The sequence below is a fragment of the Microcaecilia unicolor genome, chromosome 6 (genome assembly GCF_901765095.1).
Source record: "Microcaecilia unicolor chromosome 6, aMicUni1.1, whole genome shotgun sequence".
NCBI lineage: Eukaryota > Metazoa > Chordata > Amphibia > Gymnophiona > Siphonopidae > Microcaecilia > Microcaecilia unicolor.
The window spans coordinates 88,561,146-88,579,163 of record NC_044036.1 but is presented as its reverse complement, the minus strand read 5'-3'; the positions used below and the strand labels follow the sequence as shown (position 1 = coordinate 88,579,163).

Genomic DNA, 18,018 nt, shown 5'->3' with positions numbered 1-18,018 from the left:
CTTAGATCCAGCCCCAGGTGTCTGTCAGATGCTGCATTTATGTGGCCTAGGCTAAGGGTTAGGACTCTGAGCCAGTGATGTAGTCACGGGGGGGGGGGGGGGGGGGGGGTCAGGCTCACCCACCTAGTTTGGACTTGGGCTCACCCAAAATTGTGGCACCCTTGTTAAGGCATATGGGGATCCCCAAGCCCCGCCAGCTGAAGATGGCCTCCTTCGGTGGCCAGAACACTCCTGTACATAAGAGTAGCCATATTGGGTCAGACCAATGGTCCATCTAGCCCAGTATCCCATTTCCAAACAGTGGCCAAGCCAGGTCACAGGCACCTGGTAGAAACCCAATTATTAGCAACATTCCATGCTATCAATACCGGGGCAAGCAGCTGCCTCCCCATGTCTGTCTCAATAACAAACTATGGACTTTTCCTCCAGAAACTTATCCAAACCTTTTATAAATCCAGATGTGCTAATCGCTGTTACCACATCCTCCAGCAAAGAGTTCCAGAGCTTAACTATTCGTTGAGTGAAAAAAAATTTCTTCCTATTTGTTTTTAAAGTATTTACATGTAACTTCCTTGAGTGTCCCCTAGCCTTTGTACTTTTGGAACGAGTAAAAAATCCATTTACTTCTACTCGTTCTACACTACTCAGGATTTTGTACACCTCAATCATATCTCCCCTCATCCGTCTCTTTTGTAAGCTGAAGAGCCCTAACCTCTTTAGCCTTTCCGCATATGAGAGGAGTTCCATCCCCTTTATCATTTTGGTCACTCTTCTTTGAAGCTTTTCTAATTCTGCTTTATATTTTTTGAGATACGGCAACCAGAACTGAGTGCAATACTCAAGGTACAGTTGCACCATGGAGTGATACAGAGGCAGTATAGTTTTTTTGGTCTTATTCACTATCTCTTTCCTAATCAATCCTAGCATCCTGTTTGCTTTTTTGGCTGCCGCCGCACACTGAGCAGAAGATTTCACCATATTATGTACAACAACACCTAGATCTTTTTCTTGAGTGCTGACCCCAAAGGTGGACCCTAGCATCAGATAACTATGATTCAGATTATTCTTTCCAATGTCCATTTTGGGTCTCAGACCTTACCGCAAGCCATTGACCTAGTGGTAAGGACTCACACGGTAAACAGGCAGTAATGGTCTACGCGCGTCAAATTCCACTTGACGCACATAGCTGCCACACATCAGAAAATAAAAAATATTTTTCAGACGTGTGTAGCAGATGCGCACCAAAATTGAAATTACCGCAAGGGTCATGTGGTAACCGGGCGGTTACTCCAATTTGATGCGCGTTGGGCACGCGTGGGCTTCTTTGTGGCTTAGTAAAAGGGCCCCATAGAGAGGTATGTTAAGGACCATCAGAGGCGATACTTCAACTAGGAGACACTGCCCCGCCTCAAGATTAGTGGTTTCCATTCCCTGTTTTCTATGGTTGTTTGCAGTGGAAGCAAGAGAGAAGGACCATCAGAAATGGCGCATTTCAAGCACACAGTCACTATCGCTGATTAATTCCCCTCGATCATCATTGGTCCTTCCTTTGTACTGTATGTGCCATTTCTGATGGCCCTTTTACTATTATGTTGAATATGACAATTGATTGGTTCTTTGATTATGAAGATTATTTATTTATTTATTTATTTGTTACATTTGTATCCCACATTTTCCCACCTATTTGCAGGCTCAATGTGGCTTACATAGTGCCGGAGATGCGATTGCAGACTCCGGTGTAGACAAATACAGAGTGATGTGGAGATAAGATAAAGTTCATGTGGTATAGCCACAATGGGGGCGTCATACATGGAACAGTTGTGTTGTGTCCATACCGTATTTTGGTATGTAAGAATATTAAATGGAAGATATTGCTGGGATATATTTTGTGAATTTTCCCTGCATTGAGTCTTGAGTCCTTTCTAAAAACTGATCTTACAGATGATGTGGCTGGTGATTGCCGATTTAGCTAAAGTGATGGTCCCTGGGGAAATGACTTGCTTCAGGAATTTAATGTTCTCTGAGAAAAACTGGAAGGCCATTCTAGTAAAATACAACAAATTGCACCTCAGGTACATTAGAAAAGGACTGTGTGCCGTTTAGACAGTTTCATGATACAATGATTAAGAATTTTGGCAATCTGCAAGCTAAAGGTTGAAATTTTGGAAAATAAAGCAAGGTGTGGGAATCTCCATTCTTTTGAATTTCCCTCACTTATTAAAAGTTACATTGAGAACTATGTAACAGAGTTAGGTGTCTTTTTACTAACCTGCGTAGGTGCCTATGCACGTCCAACAAATGTCAATTTTGAGTTACCGTCCGGCTACTGTTTGGCCCTTGCGGTAATTTCATTTTTGATTCACATTCGCTACACACGCCAGAAAATATTTTTATTTTCTGGCATGTGGGCGGTAATCAGCATTTTATGCATGTAGACCAAAACATGCATCTACACTACAGCAGGCCTTTTTTCAGCGCGCCTTTGTAAAAGGGCCCCTTAGCAAATAGCAAATTCTAATTCATACCAATTAGTGCTGGTAACATCTAATTATCAGCACTGATTAGCTTGTTAAGCAGTTATCTTATGTGCATTGTTATGGAATACGCTTCAGTTTCCACGTGGAAATCTCATTACAATATATATAATCCCAGGGTAAGTGTGTTATTTTCAGATCCTACCTAAAATATGCACCTGACAATACCTCATGATAAATGCAGCTAAAATACCTGAGGACAATTTGGATTTCAGGGCTCTGTTCTTTCCTAGTTTTCTTCTTATCTCTGCCATCGTACCTTTAGTGTATACTCTGGTGGATCCTCCTCCACTTCTGTCCCACTGTCAGTTGGTGTTCAGGGATCTGTCCTGGGACCTCTTCTTTTCTCCATCTATATTTCTTCCCTAGGTACTCTGATCTCATCCCATGGTTTTCAGTATCACCTTTATGCTGATGACTCCCAGATCTACCTCTCCACACCAGAAATCTCAGCAGGAATTCAGGCCAAAGTATCAGCCTGCCTGCCTGTCTGACATTGTCGCCTGGATGTCTCACCGTCATCTGAAACTAAACATGACCAAGACTGAGCTTCTTATCTTTCCCCCTAAACCAACCTCTCCTCTTCCCCCATTCTCTATTTCTGTGGATAACACTCTCATCCTCCCTGTCTCATCAGCTCGTAACCTTTGGGCATCTTCGACTCCTCTCTCTCCTTCTCTGAACATATTTAGCAGACTGCTAAAACCTGTCGTTTCTTTCTCTACCAATGGAAACAAAGGAGAAAAATTCTACTTAAAGGGACTGCAAAATACTTTTGGAATGTGCTCTCTACTGATATTAGAACAGACCCCCTGAAGAAGGCTTTTCCACCGAAACACGGACCGTGTAGAGTCCCAATAAACTTTGTTTGGAGCTGGTCACTTGGACTTGACTTTCTTCCACCCTGAGTTTGCGTTTCTTTCTCTACAACATCAGCAAAATTCGCCCTTTTCTTTCTGAGCACACTACCAGAACCCTTATCCATACTCTTATCGCCTCTCCCTTAGACTATTGCAACTTACTTCTCACAGGTCTCCCACTTAGCCATCTCTCTCCTCTTCAATCTGTTCAAAATTCTGCCGCACGACTTATATTCCACCAGTGTCGCTATGCTCATATTAGCCCTCTCCTCAAGTCACTTCACTGGCTCCCTATCCATTTCTGCATACAGTTCAAACTCCTCTTATTGACTTTTAAGTGCATTCACTCTGCAGCTCCTCAGTACCTCTCCACTCTCATCTGTCCCTACATTCCTCCCTGGGAACTCCGTTCACTTGGTAAATCTCTCTTCTCTGCACCCTTCTCCTTCACCGCTAACTCCAGACTCCGTTCCTTTTATCTTGATGCACCACATGCCTGGAATAAACTTCCTGAGCCGGTACGTCAAGCTCCATCTCTGGCCGTCTTCAAATCTAGGCTAAAAGCCCATCTTTTTTATGCTGCTTTTAACTCCTAACCCTTACTCACTTGTTCAGTACCTTTATTTTATCATCCCCACCTTAATAATTCCCTTATTTGTCCTGTTTGTCTATCCTAATTAGATTGTAAGCTCTGTCGAGCAGGGACTGTCTCTTCATGTTCAAGTGTACAGTGCTGTGTACATCTAGTAGCACTATAGAAATGATAAGTAGTAGTAGTAGTAGTAGTAGACAGCAACTTTGCACAGGTAATTCATTATTTCCCTATATAACTGGGTCTGAAAATTGTCTGACAGAACATTTTTATTATTTATATCTAACAAATTACAGATGAGTAATCTGAGGCACAAGAATTTAAAGTCTGTTTTTTATTAGGAATGAAAATTCAGGAGTCTCCTTTCAGCTTATTACTGCATCTTAATTTTAGTGTATACTAACCAGCTTATAATCAAAAGAGAAAAACGCCTATATTGCGACTCAAATCGGGAGATGGGCGTCTTTCTCCCGTGGGCGCCCAAATCGATATAATCGAAAGCCGATTTTGGGCGTTTCCAACTGCAATCCGTCATGGAAACGGGTAAAGTTGATGGGGCGTGTTGGAGGCGTGGTGAAGGCGGAACTGGGGCGTGGTTATCGGCTGAGGAGAGATGGACGTCTTTAGCTGATAATCGAAAAAAAAGGTGTTTTTACCGTGATTTTGGGTCACTTTTTTTGGACCCTTTTTTCACGAACAGGTCCCAAAAAAGTGCCACAACTGACCAGATGGCCACTGGAGGGAATCGGGGATGACCTCCCCGGACTCCCCCAGTGGTCACTAACCCCCTCCCACCAGAAAAAAACCCACTTTACAAACTTTTTTTCCAGCCTCTATGCCAGCCTCAAATGCCGTACCCACCTCTATGACAGCAGAATGTGTTCTATCCTGTGACAGCCTTTCCCTGGTTCTGATGTGGCTTTCAGGTGAGTGTGACACCTTTTCTGTTATGCGCACTGCAGAGTCACATCAGCAATCCATTGTGGTGGGTGTAGGGTATTGGGCTCCGTGATTCCAGTAGCTTGTGGCAAATGCTCACGATGTTGGTAGTTGGTAGGCTCTACTCCCATGGTGCTTTTCCCCCTGCTTACTGGGTCAGAGTGTGCCCTATTTTGTTTCAGGTAGTCCATGAGGTAGTGACCATTTTTGTAAGCCAGTTTTAGATCCCTTTCACGTGTTAGCCACGTTACAGAACTTAGTTCTTACCTTGAATGTGGCTGAAAGAGGGCATTGCACAGCATTCTGCTAGCTCTGACCTACTGCTCATCTCAGTACCAGGGAGACTTGTTGCCAGTGGGGCACAACCTCTGATCTGCAGTTAACTGTGAGTAAGCGTGCTTATTCCAATAAAGGATGTTTTCGGAGAGATTAGTCTTCAGGTGTCAACTGCTGTGCCAATGTTATATAGCAGCAACAAGTCCTAGAGGCCTGCATGTATGCAGGTCCCTGGAGCACTTTTAGTGGGTACCGCAGTGCACTTCAGCCAGGCGGACCCAGGCCCATTCCCCCCTACCTGTAACACTTGTACTGGTAAATGGGAGGCCTCCAAAACCCACTGTACCCACATGTAGGTGCCCCCTTCACCCCTAAGAGCTATGGTAGTGTTGTACATTTGTGGGTAGTGGGTTTTGGGGGAGGGGGATTGGGGGCTCAGCACCCATGGTAAGGGAGCTATGCATGTGGGAGCGTTGTCTGAAGTCCACCGCACTGACCTGTAGGGTGCCCAGTTGGTGTCCTGGCATGTCAGGGGGGCGAGTGTACTATGAATCGTGGCCCCTCCCACGACCAAATGACTCGGATTAGGACGTTTTTGAGCTGGGCGTTTTTAGTTTCCATTATCGCTAAAAAAAAACAAACGCCCAGCTGAAAAACGTCCATTTTTTCGAAAATACGGTCTGTCCCGCCTCTTCACATACCCATTTTCGGACATAGATGCCCATGGAGATAGGCGTTCGCGTTCGATTATGCCCCTCTATGTCCCTTAAAAGGTGTATTAACCTACAATTTAACATCTGTTAAGTCATTCAGTGCATGTTAAGTTCTAACATGTTTAAAAAATGTATTAAAACAAATGTGTGAAATGAACTAAAAAGATGCCCAAAAATCAGGGGAAGGCCCAAATGAACCAAAAATGTTTTCCCTGTGTACGTCTTTATTGTTTACGATCGCTCACAGAGCCCAAGGCAAGGCAGAGATTGAAATCAAGAAATTATTTCATGTTGCGGTTTCAGTTTCTAACCAATAGGATGTTCATACTTTGCAGCTACATAATAAATGTCACAAATATTAAATAATCAAACTTAGAAATCGTGTATGAATACCAAATACTCCAATTCTTAGGAGAACATTTTAGAACAGCAACAAGCCCATAATGAATTTAAGAGATTGCACTGAGCATGTCACTATAGCAACAAATTGCAATATTATTCTTTTAAAGGGGCACGGGCACAACGAAACCTGTTAGAAGAATCATGAGCTGTGAATTTTAAGGATGTCACAAGGGTATTTTACGCCTTGCTAAGCAGGCACTCTTGTCGTCAATGCATCTGCTGTGACAGATGGTGCAGAAGGCATAGAGGACCAGGTCTGTGGAGATATGCCCAGGCACCCAGCAAGGAAGGTTTTATTATAAAAGAGAATAAAAGCACAACATAGAAAGTAGACAAAAGGGATCTGCTAGAAGAGGAAGTGGAGAAAAAATAGGAGAGAGAGAGAGAGAGTGTAAAGGAAAACAATGACATACCATGTTTTCTATTTAATGGAAGCTGCTTCACAAGTGTTTAGAAATAGACTTCTCTCTGAACAACCTTATTATCCTATCAGAGCAGTCAGAGGCTTTTAAGAAATCAATCCAAAGCACAGTTCCTTATTCTGGAGCTATTCATTTGCTTGAGGTTCTCTTTATTTTCAAATATACTCAATGACTGCGCTAATAATATATACCAATCATGGAAATCAAATAGTTTTGGAAATCAAATAGGAAAAGTCTTTTATTATTTTTACTTTTTTATTTATGCAATTTTATAATTACAATCAAGTAAACTTATACATAGATAGAGCTCTCAAAATGGAAACAGAATTTAAAGAAATAAAAGATAGACTAAAATCCAAAGGAAACTAACCCCAAAGAACCACAATATGCTAAACAAGAGGAAGAACAAGAACAAGAATGAGAAGGAGAAAAAGAAGAAAATAATGAAGTTAACACTTAAGACTCAGGGTAATAATTTATGCAGAAGGATCATTAAAGGGTCCTTTTACAAAGCTGCAGTTAAATGCGACCTTAGTGTGCCCTTACATGAGTCATTTCCATGCACTAAGGCCATTTTTACTGAGGCCATAAAAAACCTAATTTTCTATTTTTTCCCCATTAATGGCCTCGCACTAATGTTGCCATTAATGCATGGCCATTTTTAAAATTTACCACAGCAGCACTTACCTCCACCTATTTTGTAGGCGGTAAGGGCTCCTACGTTATCTGTGCACTAATCTGTTAGCATTCGGTAATATAGATGTGCTAATTAGTTAGCGCAGGACTATCCGCTCTCTGTCCCCAACATGCCCTCTCAAAAAATTAATTTAAAAACATTTTGCTGTGTGGTTAGCGTACGGCAATGCAAAAATTAACATGTGATGCTTTAGTGTGTCCCATGTTAGGCAGGTTAGTAAAACAATTTATAACAGTGGTAACAGGAATTGATTTAGCTGGCATGGAACCTGCAGAAAAAAATACAAAGCCCTCAGTTTATCACCACAGTAGGGCTATATCAAGGGCTGTGTGAGCAACGTGGCCACACAGGGCATAAGGGAAGTGTGAACACCAAAATTGTTTCCCATCCATTGCCGCCTCCTGGTTGGCCATGGCACAATGGGAGGGACGAGGAGGGGCATTCCGTACAGTCCTGCACCCCAGATTTCAATAGCAGGAATTGCCTTCGCTTCTTTTGGGTTTCTTTTGACACACCTGGAAAAACTTAAACTTTCCTATTAAGAAACAACTTTTTGCTGATGTCAAATACAATTTCAATACCATTTCTCTATCCATCACTGGTGTGAAACTCGCCAAAAGAGTAGCAGGAGAGACTAAATTCAAGTCAGAAGTATCCAATAATTGCAGAATGTCCTCTGTATCCAGAACCTTTTCAGTTACCACTCCATCTCTTAAGACAACCTCTTTTAGAAGGCAGGAGGGGAGTTGGAATTTCCAAACCTCAGTCATTAAGGGACCCTTTTACAAAGGCAAGCTGAAAAATGGCCTGTGGTAATGCAGACGCATGTTTTGGGCACGCACAGAATCATTTTTCAGCGCACCTGTAAACAATGACTTTTTAAAAATTTTTTGCTGAAAATGAACATGTGGCAAAATGAAAATTGCCGCGTCTCCATTTTGGGTCTGAGACCTTACCACCAGTCATTGACCTAGCGGTAAAGTCTCATGTGGTAACTGGGCGGTAATGAACTGTGCACGTCAAATGCCAGTTGGTGAGCATATAATACACACTTCCGAAAAAAATATATTTTTCAGATGCATGTATTGGACGCATGCCAAAAACATGCAGTAAATCCATTTTGGCGTGCGTTGGGTGTGCGTAGACGCTTATGCGGCTTAGTAAAAGGGCCCCTAAGTGTATTCTGTAACGTAATATTCATAAATTCTAAGTCACGATAGTTGAAAAAGGGGGAGTGGCCACAGGTATGGAATGGGCAGGTTGTAGGCATATCTAAAATCTATGCTCATTGTTAAACATTACACCCGCTCTGCTTCTAAATTAGGCATCAGGATTTACACCAGGTTTTACTTGGTGTATTTGGCAATGACTAAATTTAGTCATGTGGACCGACACTCGGCATATTCTATAAACTGTATGGAAATGTAGACTTTAAAGTATACCTAAATTAAGGCATACTTTATAGAACAGGTTTAAGTGAATGCCATTTTGGTGCTGAATTTTTAGGCGTGATATATAGAATCTAGTCCTTAGGTTGTATATTTTAAGTCTACATATGTTAATTTCCTTATAGGATCTATCTATTCAAGAAGCAGATGGAATAGTTTGTGGGTACTTTATACCTGCAGCAGGTTTAAAAAAAACAACATAAGAACATAGGAATAGGCATACTGGGTGAGACCAGTGGTCTATCTAGCCCAGTATCCTGTTTCCAACAGTAGGGCATGCAGTAGCTTCCCCATGTCTGTCTTAATAGCAGACTATGGATTTTTCCTCCAGGAATTTGTCCAAACCCTTTTTAAACCCAGATATGCTAACCACTGTTACTACATCTTCCAACAAAGAGTTCCAGAGCTTAACTATTCGATAAATGAAAAAAATATTTCCTCCTATTTGCTTTTAAAGTATTTCTATGTAACTTCCTTCAGTGCCCCCTAGTCTTTGTACTTTTGAAACGAGTAAAAAATTGATTCACTTCTACTAGTTCTACACCACTCAGGATTTTGAGGACCTCAATCCTCTCATCCATCTCTTTACCAAACTGAAGAGTCCTTACCTCTTTAGCCTTTCCTCATATGAGAGGCGTTCCATCCCCTTTGTCATTTTGGTTGCTCTTCTTTGCACCGCTATATCTTTTATGAGATACGGCGACCAGATTGGAACGCAATACTCAAGGTGAGGTTGCACCATGGAGTGATACAGAGGCTTTATAGTATTTTTAGTCTTATTTACCATTCCCTTTCCTAATAATTCCTAGCACCCTGTTTGTTTTTTTTGTCTGCTGCCGCACACTGAGCAGAATATTTCAGCATATTATCTACAGCAACACCTAGATCTTTTTCTTGGGTACTGACCCCCAAGGTAGACCCTAGCATCAGGTAACTATGATTCAGATTATTCTTTCCAATATGCATCACTTTGCATTTGCCCACATTAAATTTCATCTGCCATTTGCATGCCCAGTCTTCCAATTTCCGAAAGTCTTCTTGCAATTTTTCATAGTCCACGTGTTCTAACAACTTTGAATAGTTTTGTGTCATCTGCAAATGTAATCACCTCACTCATCATTTCAATATCTAGATCATTTATAAATATGTTAAATAGCACCGGTCCCAGTACTGATCCCTGCGGCACACCACTATTCACCCTCCTCCATTGAGAGAAATGACCATTTAACCCTACCCTCTGTTTTCTGTCCAATAACCAACTCCTAATCCTCACCAGAACATTGCCTCCTATCCCATGACTCTTTAATTTTCTCATGAGTCTCTCATGAGGAACTTTGTCAAAAGTCTTCTGAAAATCTAGATACACTACTGGCTGATCTTTATCCACATGTTTCTTCACGCCTTCAAAGAAATGAAGCAAATGGGTGAAGCAAGACTTCTCTTGGCTAAACTCATGCTGACTCTGTCCTATTAAACCATGTTTATTTATGTGTTTCATAATTTTATTCTTTATGTTAGTTTCCACTATTTTACCTGGCACTGACTTCAGGCCTACCGGTCTGTAATTTCCCGGATCACCCCTGGAATCTTTTTAAAAATCGGCATTACATTGGCCACTGTTCATTCTTCAGGTTACATATTACTAACAGTGGATCAGCTATTTCATACTTGAGTTCTTTGAGTACCCTTGGATGTATGCCATCTGGTCCAGGTGATTTACTACTCTTTAATTTGTTGATTTAGCTCAGTATGTCTACCAGGTTCAATGAGATGTTTTTCATTTGTGCTGCTTCATCACCCTTGAAAACCATTTCTGGTACAGTTAGATCTCTTACAGCTGCTTCTGTAACCACTGAAGACAAGAATTCATTCAGTTTCTCCGCTATGGCCTTGTTCTCCCTGAGTGCCCCTTTTGTTCCTTCGTAATCTAACTGTCCCACAGATTCTTTCACAGGCTTTCTGCTTCTGATGTACCTGAAAAAGTTGTTACTATGAGTTTTAGCCTCTGTGGCATGTTTCTGTTCATATTCTCTTTTAACCTTCTTTATCAATGCTTTGCATCTGACTTATCATTGCTTATGTTGCTTCTTGTTTTCTTCATTTGGGTCCTTTGTCCATTCTTTAAAGGACATTCTTTTGGCTGTAATAGCCTCATTTACTTCACTGTTTAACCATGCTGGCTGTCGTTTTCTCTTCTTTTCATCTTTGTAAATACATGGAATGTATGTGGCCTAGACTTCCAAGATGGTATTTTTGAACATCCATGCCTGATTTAGTGTCATAACCTTTGCAGCCAATCCTTTTAGCTTCTTTTTAACTATTTTGCTCATTTTATTATAGTCACCCTTTCAAAAACTAAATACAGCTACAGTAGATTTCTTTTATGGCTTAATTCCAGATAATAGCTCAAACTTGATCATGTTATGGTCACTATTTCCCAGGGGACCCAACACCATTACTATGTCTTGCACGCTACCAAGTGCTAGATCTAAAATGGCTCTCCCTTTTGTCGGTTCCTAGACCAGTTGCTCCAAGAAGCAGTTATGTATTCCATCTAGGAATTTTATCTCCATGGCGCTCCCTGATGTAACATTTATCCAGTCAATATTGGGGCAAATGAAATCACCCATTATTGCTGCCCAATTTGCCAGCTATCCTAATGTCGTAAATATTTCTTCATCTGTCTGTTCGTCCCGGCAGACAGTAGTACAGCCCTACAAGAATACTTCTTCCCTTCACAAATGGAATTTATATCCATAATGATTCCCCTCTGCTCTGTTTCATTTGGAATGTTTATTTTATTTGACTCAATTCCCTCTTTAACATATAGCGCAACCCCTCTCCAGTTTGATCCCTTCTATCATTGCGATGCAATTTTTACCCTGTTAAGACAGTGTCCCATTGATTTTCCTCTTTCCATCAAGTCTCTGAGGAAGGGATATGCAGACCTCGGAGGTTATTTTAGAAGCCGTTATTTACAAGTTCCAAGTGAAAGTTCCGGCATTTGCATGTGGAAACAATATTCATGTTTAGGCGGGAAGTTGTCAACATGGGCTACCATTAAGACATGTTGTTTTACTATTAACCTCAGTTATTAGTAACTAGGTCTCATTGCATAAATAGGATCTGTGCTGCTGGATCACTCCTGCATTTGAGCTCCTTTTTTTTCTTTCACTGTCTAGCACTGTTTGTTGTATGTATATTTCACATATACAGAGAACTACATCGCATCAAAGAGTGTGACAGGTACTTTGACTTCTGACGCAAGCACATATAAGGAAACATGGCCGTATCGAGTCTTTTATATGTTAGACATCTTGACTTGCTTACATAATTAAAGGTTTCATATTCATCTTTTGGAATCCTCGCCATTTTTGTTGCCTCAATTTCTTTGCTTGCTGTTGCATGCTCATGAGGTTTGGACATTTTCCTCCTTTTATAGATTTTTGCCTGTGCTAAAATAGCATGAGTTAGTGGTAAAATAATATGTTGATAACAAACTCCTTAACCACCAGATTCTATACAGAATGACTTAAGCTGCGTGTGCAAATCTGGTGGTATTCTAGATTTCTGTGCACATCTTAAATAATTAACCAACCAATCAGCGCAGATAATTGCCAATTAACAAGCAATTTTTCACACTTATTGGCATTAATTAGAATTTATGTGCCCAACTCTCTAAGTGTATTCTGTAACATGATGCGCTTAAATTCTAAGTCGCATAGTTGAAAAGTGGGCATGGCCCTGGAATAGAAGTCATGGAAATTTCTAAAATCTATGCGTGTTGTTGTAGAATATACCCGATCTGTGCCTAACAACAATAAAAATGATTTGAAATAAAAAAAATATATACTTCTATATGAGGATTTACAGCTGCTCCCTGGCACATATAGATTTTTAACAAGCGCTTGTTTCAGTCAGCCCAGTACAGGAGGGATTAAGAGAGGTATCTTGCCAGATCCGCTATTGTTTATTTCCCCCTCCAAATTAAAAATAAATTGTGTCCTCTGTATTTAATTAGCAGCATTCATAAGTATAGGTTTGCAAAATGGCTGACATATACATGTGAGTTGTGAAATACCAACCTACATGTGGAAATTGCCATGTTCAAGTTTTTCCTTCTGTATATTTGTAGAATAGATGCTCGACTGCACATACTGGCAAATAAACATATACTCCTACATGTATTTTAGAAAAGGCTCAATATCAGCAGATTTGTTATTATAGTACCACAGGAACTGAGCATGTCCCAATCTGGATATATCAGTTCTGATCTATTTAAAATGGGACTCCACATCTCTGAAACCTGGTACAAAATCCCCAAGCAAAAAAACACTTGCAGGCTTTATTCCAACTGTGCAGCCTGAAAATTGTTTCTATAATATAGACATAGGTTTAGATACATTTCAGTTTCTGAAGTGATCTGATTGTGAAACATGATTGTTCCTATTGTTTCATATTCAAGGAGGGATGGACAGCCAGAAAATTTTCATTTTGTGTCATTTCCCGTATTGTTTGGGGGAATTTCCATTTTGTTCAGGTTCCCACCAGTCTTGTCATCACAGGAGATTAGACAAAATGAAAATATTCTGGTCCCTTTCCTGTGGACCCCTATGTTCCAGGGCCCCCCTTCCTGTCACCACCCCTTCTGACCCCCATCCCTCCATCCAGGACTCCCTCCCCCGGGGCCTACCTTAATTCCAGGTGGTTCAGAGGGGTTCACTGGGGCAGAGCAATGCTCATTCACTCCCATCCATGGCCACATCCAATATGGTGGCTGTGACCTTTTACCCTAGTCTCATGACATGACTTTGTATGATCTTCAAGGCCCTTAAAGAAAATGGCCCTGAGTACTTGAAGAAAAGGATGACCCTCTACACACCTCCAACGACCTCCTAAGGGGTATCCCTAACAATGTTTTTTTTTTTTTTTGTAACGAAAAAAGTGCCAGTATTCAAATGCCAGGCCACCCTTCAGGGGTGGGGTAATCACTGAGGGGACATACCCCACAATAGCCGGGCCCCCTGCAACCAGTCACAGAATCTATGACAAGGTAGAATTGGTGTGTAGAGCCTGAACTCTTTCATTAAAACTTGGGGACCATGGGTCAATTTCAGCAGATAATGGAAAAGATACCGGTACTCAGTACCCCCAAGTACCCCCTCAAAAAAATCCATAACCATACCCTTTCCAAAATACATTATACTATGTGATACCCGCAAGTGAGCCTTCTCCAGAGTAGCCCTCATAATCTGGAATGCACCCCCTGAAAGGCTCTGCTTAACACAAGCTATGTCTACTCCAGGAAGCAGGTGAAAGCTTGGCTCTTCAACCAGGCCTTTAATGGAAAAAGCACACACACACACACACACAAGGAGTGACACAGGCTGCACATACTGCAGCAGGGCATTACATGTTTATCCACTTCTACCCTAGCTGAGATAATATTTAATCATCTCTCTGACCTCATGCGCAACTTTCTTTAAATTTGCCCCCTTATTTTCTAACTCCTCTTACTCTCTTACCTATCTATATGTTCCATCTTTGCTTATACCCTAAGCTGTCTATTAAAATGTTCTATTACATATTGTGTTATTTGCTTATTTGATAGCAACCGTGTTCATTAACGTTATATCTCAGGACTTGAACATTTTTTTATTTAGGTTCTTCATCTGCCATGTATCCATTTTTCTATGTAACACCATTACATTCCTTCAGTTCATTCACATTAATTACCACTATTTTTAACATACATTATTGTAGATACAAAAGTGATTTAATGACAGTCTTTCATTCTTAAGTGTATGTATTCATAACCTACATTTCCAACACCTTTTATATAGAGATAATAGTTTCAGATGCATTACTAATAGATCACCCTCATTTATATTTAAAGTTGAGTCTTTAATAATATAATTATTTTAGACACCAGGCTGTTGTCCTTGTCTCTTGAGTCATCGGCCCGCTTCCCATTGTCTTTGTACTGTTATTCTCTTCGTGGGATTTTGGCATTTGTTCACCCTTGGTGGACTTTTCACCTTGGCCACAGATAAGTCCATGGTGGTCAATTGTGCCATATGTCCCTAGAAGTCATGTGACCTTTCTAGATGATACAGTGCATTGATCTTTGAAATCATTCTTTAAAACTATTTTCTTTCCTTTTCTAGGAGACTGTCTTTGCTATGAGGGTTACACAAAGGATCCAGTGCACAAACACCTCTGCATCAGGAATGAATGGGGAACTAATCAAGGGTGAGTTTAATTGGCCAAGTAAGGGGCAGTTCTATAAAGTACATGCTTAATTACACACTGATTACATGTGTAAGTCATTAGAGTTATGGCATATATGCATGTAAGTGTCCACTGACATATATAAAGGCCCAAATTCCACCTAAGTGCTATTCTGTAAATATGAATGTGTCTTACATACTGGCGGGTGTATCTTATAGATAATCATACACATAGGCAGAGTCTAGGCAGAATGTGGGCAGGATTCACTTGCATGTAATTTATAGAATGCTGAAAGTTATGCATATGTCACCAGAAGTTAGGCCCATACACTTACGCTAACTCTATGACTGGCATACGTGCTCATGTTTAAATTATAGGTGTGCATATTCATGACTATGCTAGCACAGTACAAGCCAAAAAGAAATCCAGACTGCTCAGGGATTGGGTCAGTCCGGATTTGTGGATTTTCTGGATTCTCAGGCAGAGGGAGATTTTAGTACACACCCACTAGACTGTGTCTCTCCTCCCCATCCCGCATCTCCCCTTCCAGTGTCTCTCTTCCCCTTCTTCACCATAGGAGGGGGCACAGGCCCCCCTGTGGTTACGCCTCCTCCCTCCCCGCTCCCCACACAGTCCAGCATCTGCCTCCCCCCCCAGCCCTGCATGATTGCTCTCACTGCCACTCTCACCTGTTCACAAGTATTCTGGGTTTCAGCACTAGGACCAGCTTACTCACAGGTTGCCTCTGGCATGCACAGGGCCTTTCTCCTCTGACCTGTCCTGCCCCTTCTGATGCAACTTCCTGTTTTTGGAAGGATGGGATGGGTTAGTGAGGAAAGTTCCGGTGCATGCCCTAAGCCATTATAGAATATTAGCTCAAAGCTGCATTGGTACACCAAAAATTAGGCACACCTACTTACAATAGGTCAATGGCTAGCTTAAGTAGACGCACCTAAATGTGCCACGCAATGCGTGTGATTGATCGTATTCTATAAGTTGTGTGTTTCTTGGCACATGACCATTGTAATATTTGCTTTTTTTTTTAGTTTTGTACTTGGTTCCTTTTCTTGAGGTCTCGTGTCCACTTCTCAGAGGCAGTAGGGTAGTACAGAAAGACAACAAATGGAAAAGGGTATTTTATGTAGAAATAGGCTTGTTACCAAAGTACAGCACTTAGAACAGAAAGTTGTTACAGAGCTGCTTCTGTGTGTGTGTAAGTGAATTTGTCCTTCTGTCAGTGGCTAAGGGGGGGGGGGGGGGGGGTAGAACGGCTATCTGAGCATGAATACCTGTAGGTATGGAGATATATATGTATATCCCTCTCCTGTATATGTGTGTCCAATTGTGTAGATGTATGAATGTGTGTGAGTCTATCCTGTGTCTGAATTTTGGTGCATGTCCTGTATGTCTGTCCTCTGTGTAACTTAAAACATTATCCCAAGTTCAGAGATAGCTTATCTGGCTACCCTTGAGTATGTAGGGACCAATGCTCAAAATTCCAGCGCTGTACAAAACAGCACCAGCAAATAAGGCCAGAACAGTGCCAGAAAGGAACTCTCCAATGCTCAATGCTATTAGCATGGAAATTTTATGTGTGCTGTTAGGGCTGAGCACTGGGAAGTAAGGGGGGGGGGGGGGGGAACGTGCCCAGCACATGAGCACAAGAGCTGGTTGAACAGGGAAGAATGCGAAGGAGCTCCTCCACCTACAGTGAAACTGGGGAGTGTTTTAAATTTCATGGAATATATTGCTTTTAGCAGAGGATCTGCTCTTCTGAGCTCAAAGTCTTGGAGGACTGCTATCAGTGTCAGCCCCCTGATGCTCCACAAAGGTTTTCTTGGAGCAATGAAAATGGCAGTTTGATGGCTTAATTCTGTGCGAGTTTTGTGCCCACCTGAAAGAGATTCATGTTACTGCCCATGGAGAGGGACGTCAGTCAGCCAACTGTGTTTGAGGGACATGGTAGACTATATCTTTGCAATGCATTGAACTGGATAAGTCCGTTCACACATCAGGTCATTGCTGAGTGGGCTTTGTTAAGCAGCCCAAAACAGAGTCTGCCCCCCCCCCCCCACAACTCAGAAGCAATTCAGAGGTGGACAGTGCCGAGGAGCAGCTAACCCAAGTGGAGCTTGCGGCATTCGGCCAAGATGGGGCTGCAGGGTCAGTGCCCTTAGGGGAGAGTTCTGCGGCAGAGATTCAATCTTTGCCCCAATGTGAAGGTGGGAGTGGAGAGGCTTCCAGAGGTAATAATTTCAAGTTCAGTGATATTCCTAAGACAGTAGTGGTCAATTTAGTTGCCCCATGACAGGCGATTTTGGTGCTTGACTCTAACATAAGAAGGCTTCTAAGATTTTAAGAAGGTATTGTGGTACAATTTCAGCTAAAGGTGGAGGAACATTGGGGAAACATGAGGAACAATTGACTAAGTTGAATTATCTGGAGGTGGATATCAATAAAGAAAGATCTATGATATAAAGGAAATTAAAGCATTTTGAAAATCAACAGAAGAAAACAAATTGAGATTTTTGAACTTTCCCAGGTCCCCTATTGCATCAGCAGCAGAGCTAGTCTGGACGTATTTCTATTAGATTCTTTTGATTCCATGGGAGAATTTGCCCCCTATCATGAGGGCTCGATATCTCAGCACGAAAAGGAATCAGGGAAGATCTACCCTGAATATGAAAGGAGCCTCTGATTCAGGGGACATGAATTTGTCAGCTTTTTTAGAAAGTTCTCTGGAGGTGATTACAACTAAAAATACTCTCCTTGTTACCTTCACACTGGAATATGATAAAGATTTCATTTTGTGCTCTTACTACAGGCATTTAAATGAGCAGTTTTTAGGCTCTGTGATTCATTTTTTTCCTGATATATCTCAAGCTGTTTAGAGACGAAGAAAGG

General features: G+C 41.5%; 1 protein-coding gene across 1 annotated transcript in view; it reads left to right on the top strand.

Moving 5' to 3' along the window:
* Window positions 1-18,018, top strand: part of ASTN1 (astrotactin 1) — a 481,917-nt gene that overhangs the window by 170,815 nt on the left and 293,084 nt on the right. The window contains exon 8 of the mRNA XM_030206744.1: window positions 15,051-15,135. Coding sequence (XP_030062604.1) covers window positions 15,051-15,135 — 85 coding nt within the window. The remainder of the gene's footprint in view (window positions 1-15,050; window positions 15,136-18,018) is intronic.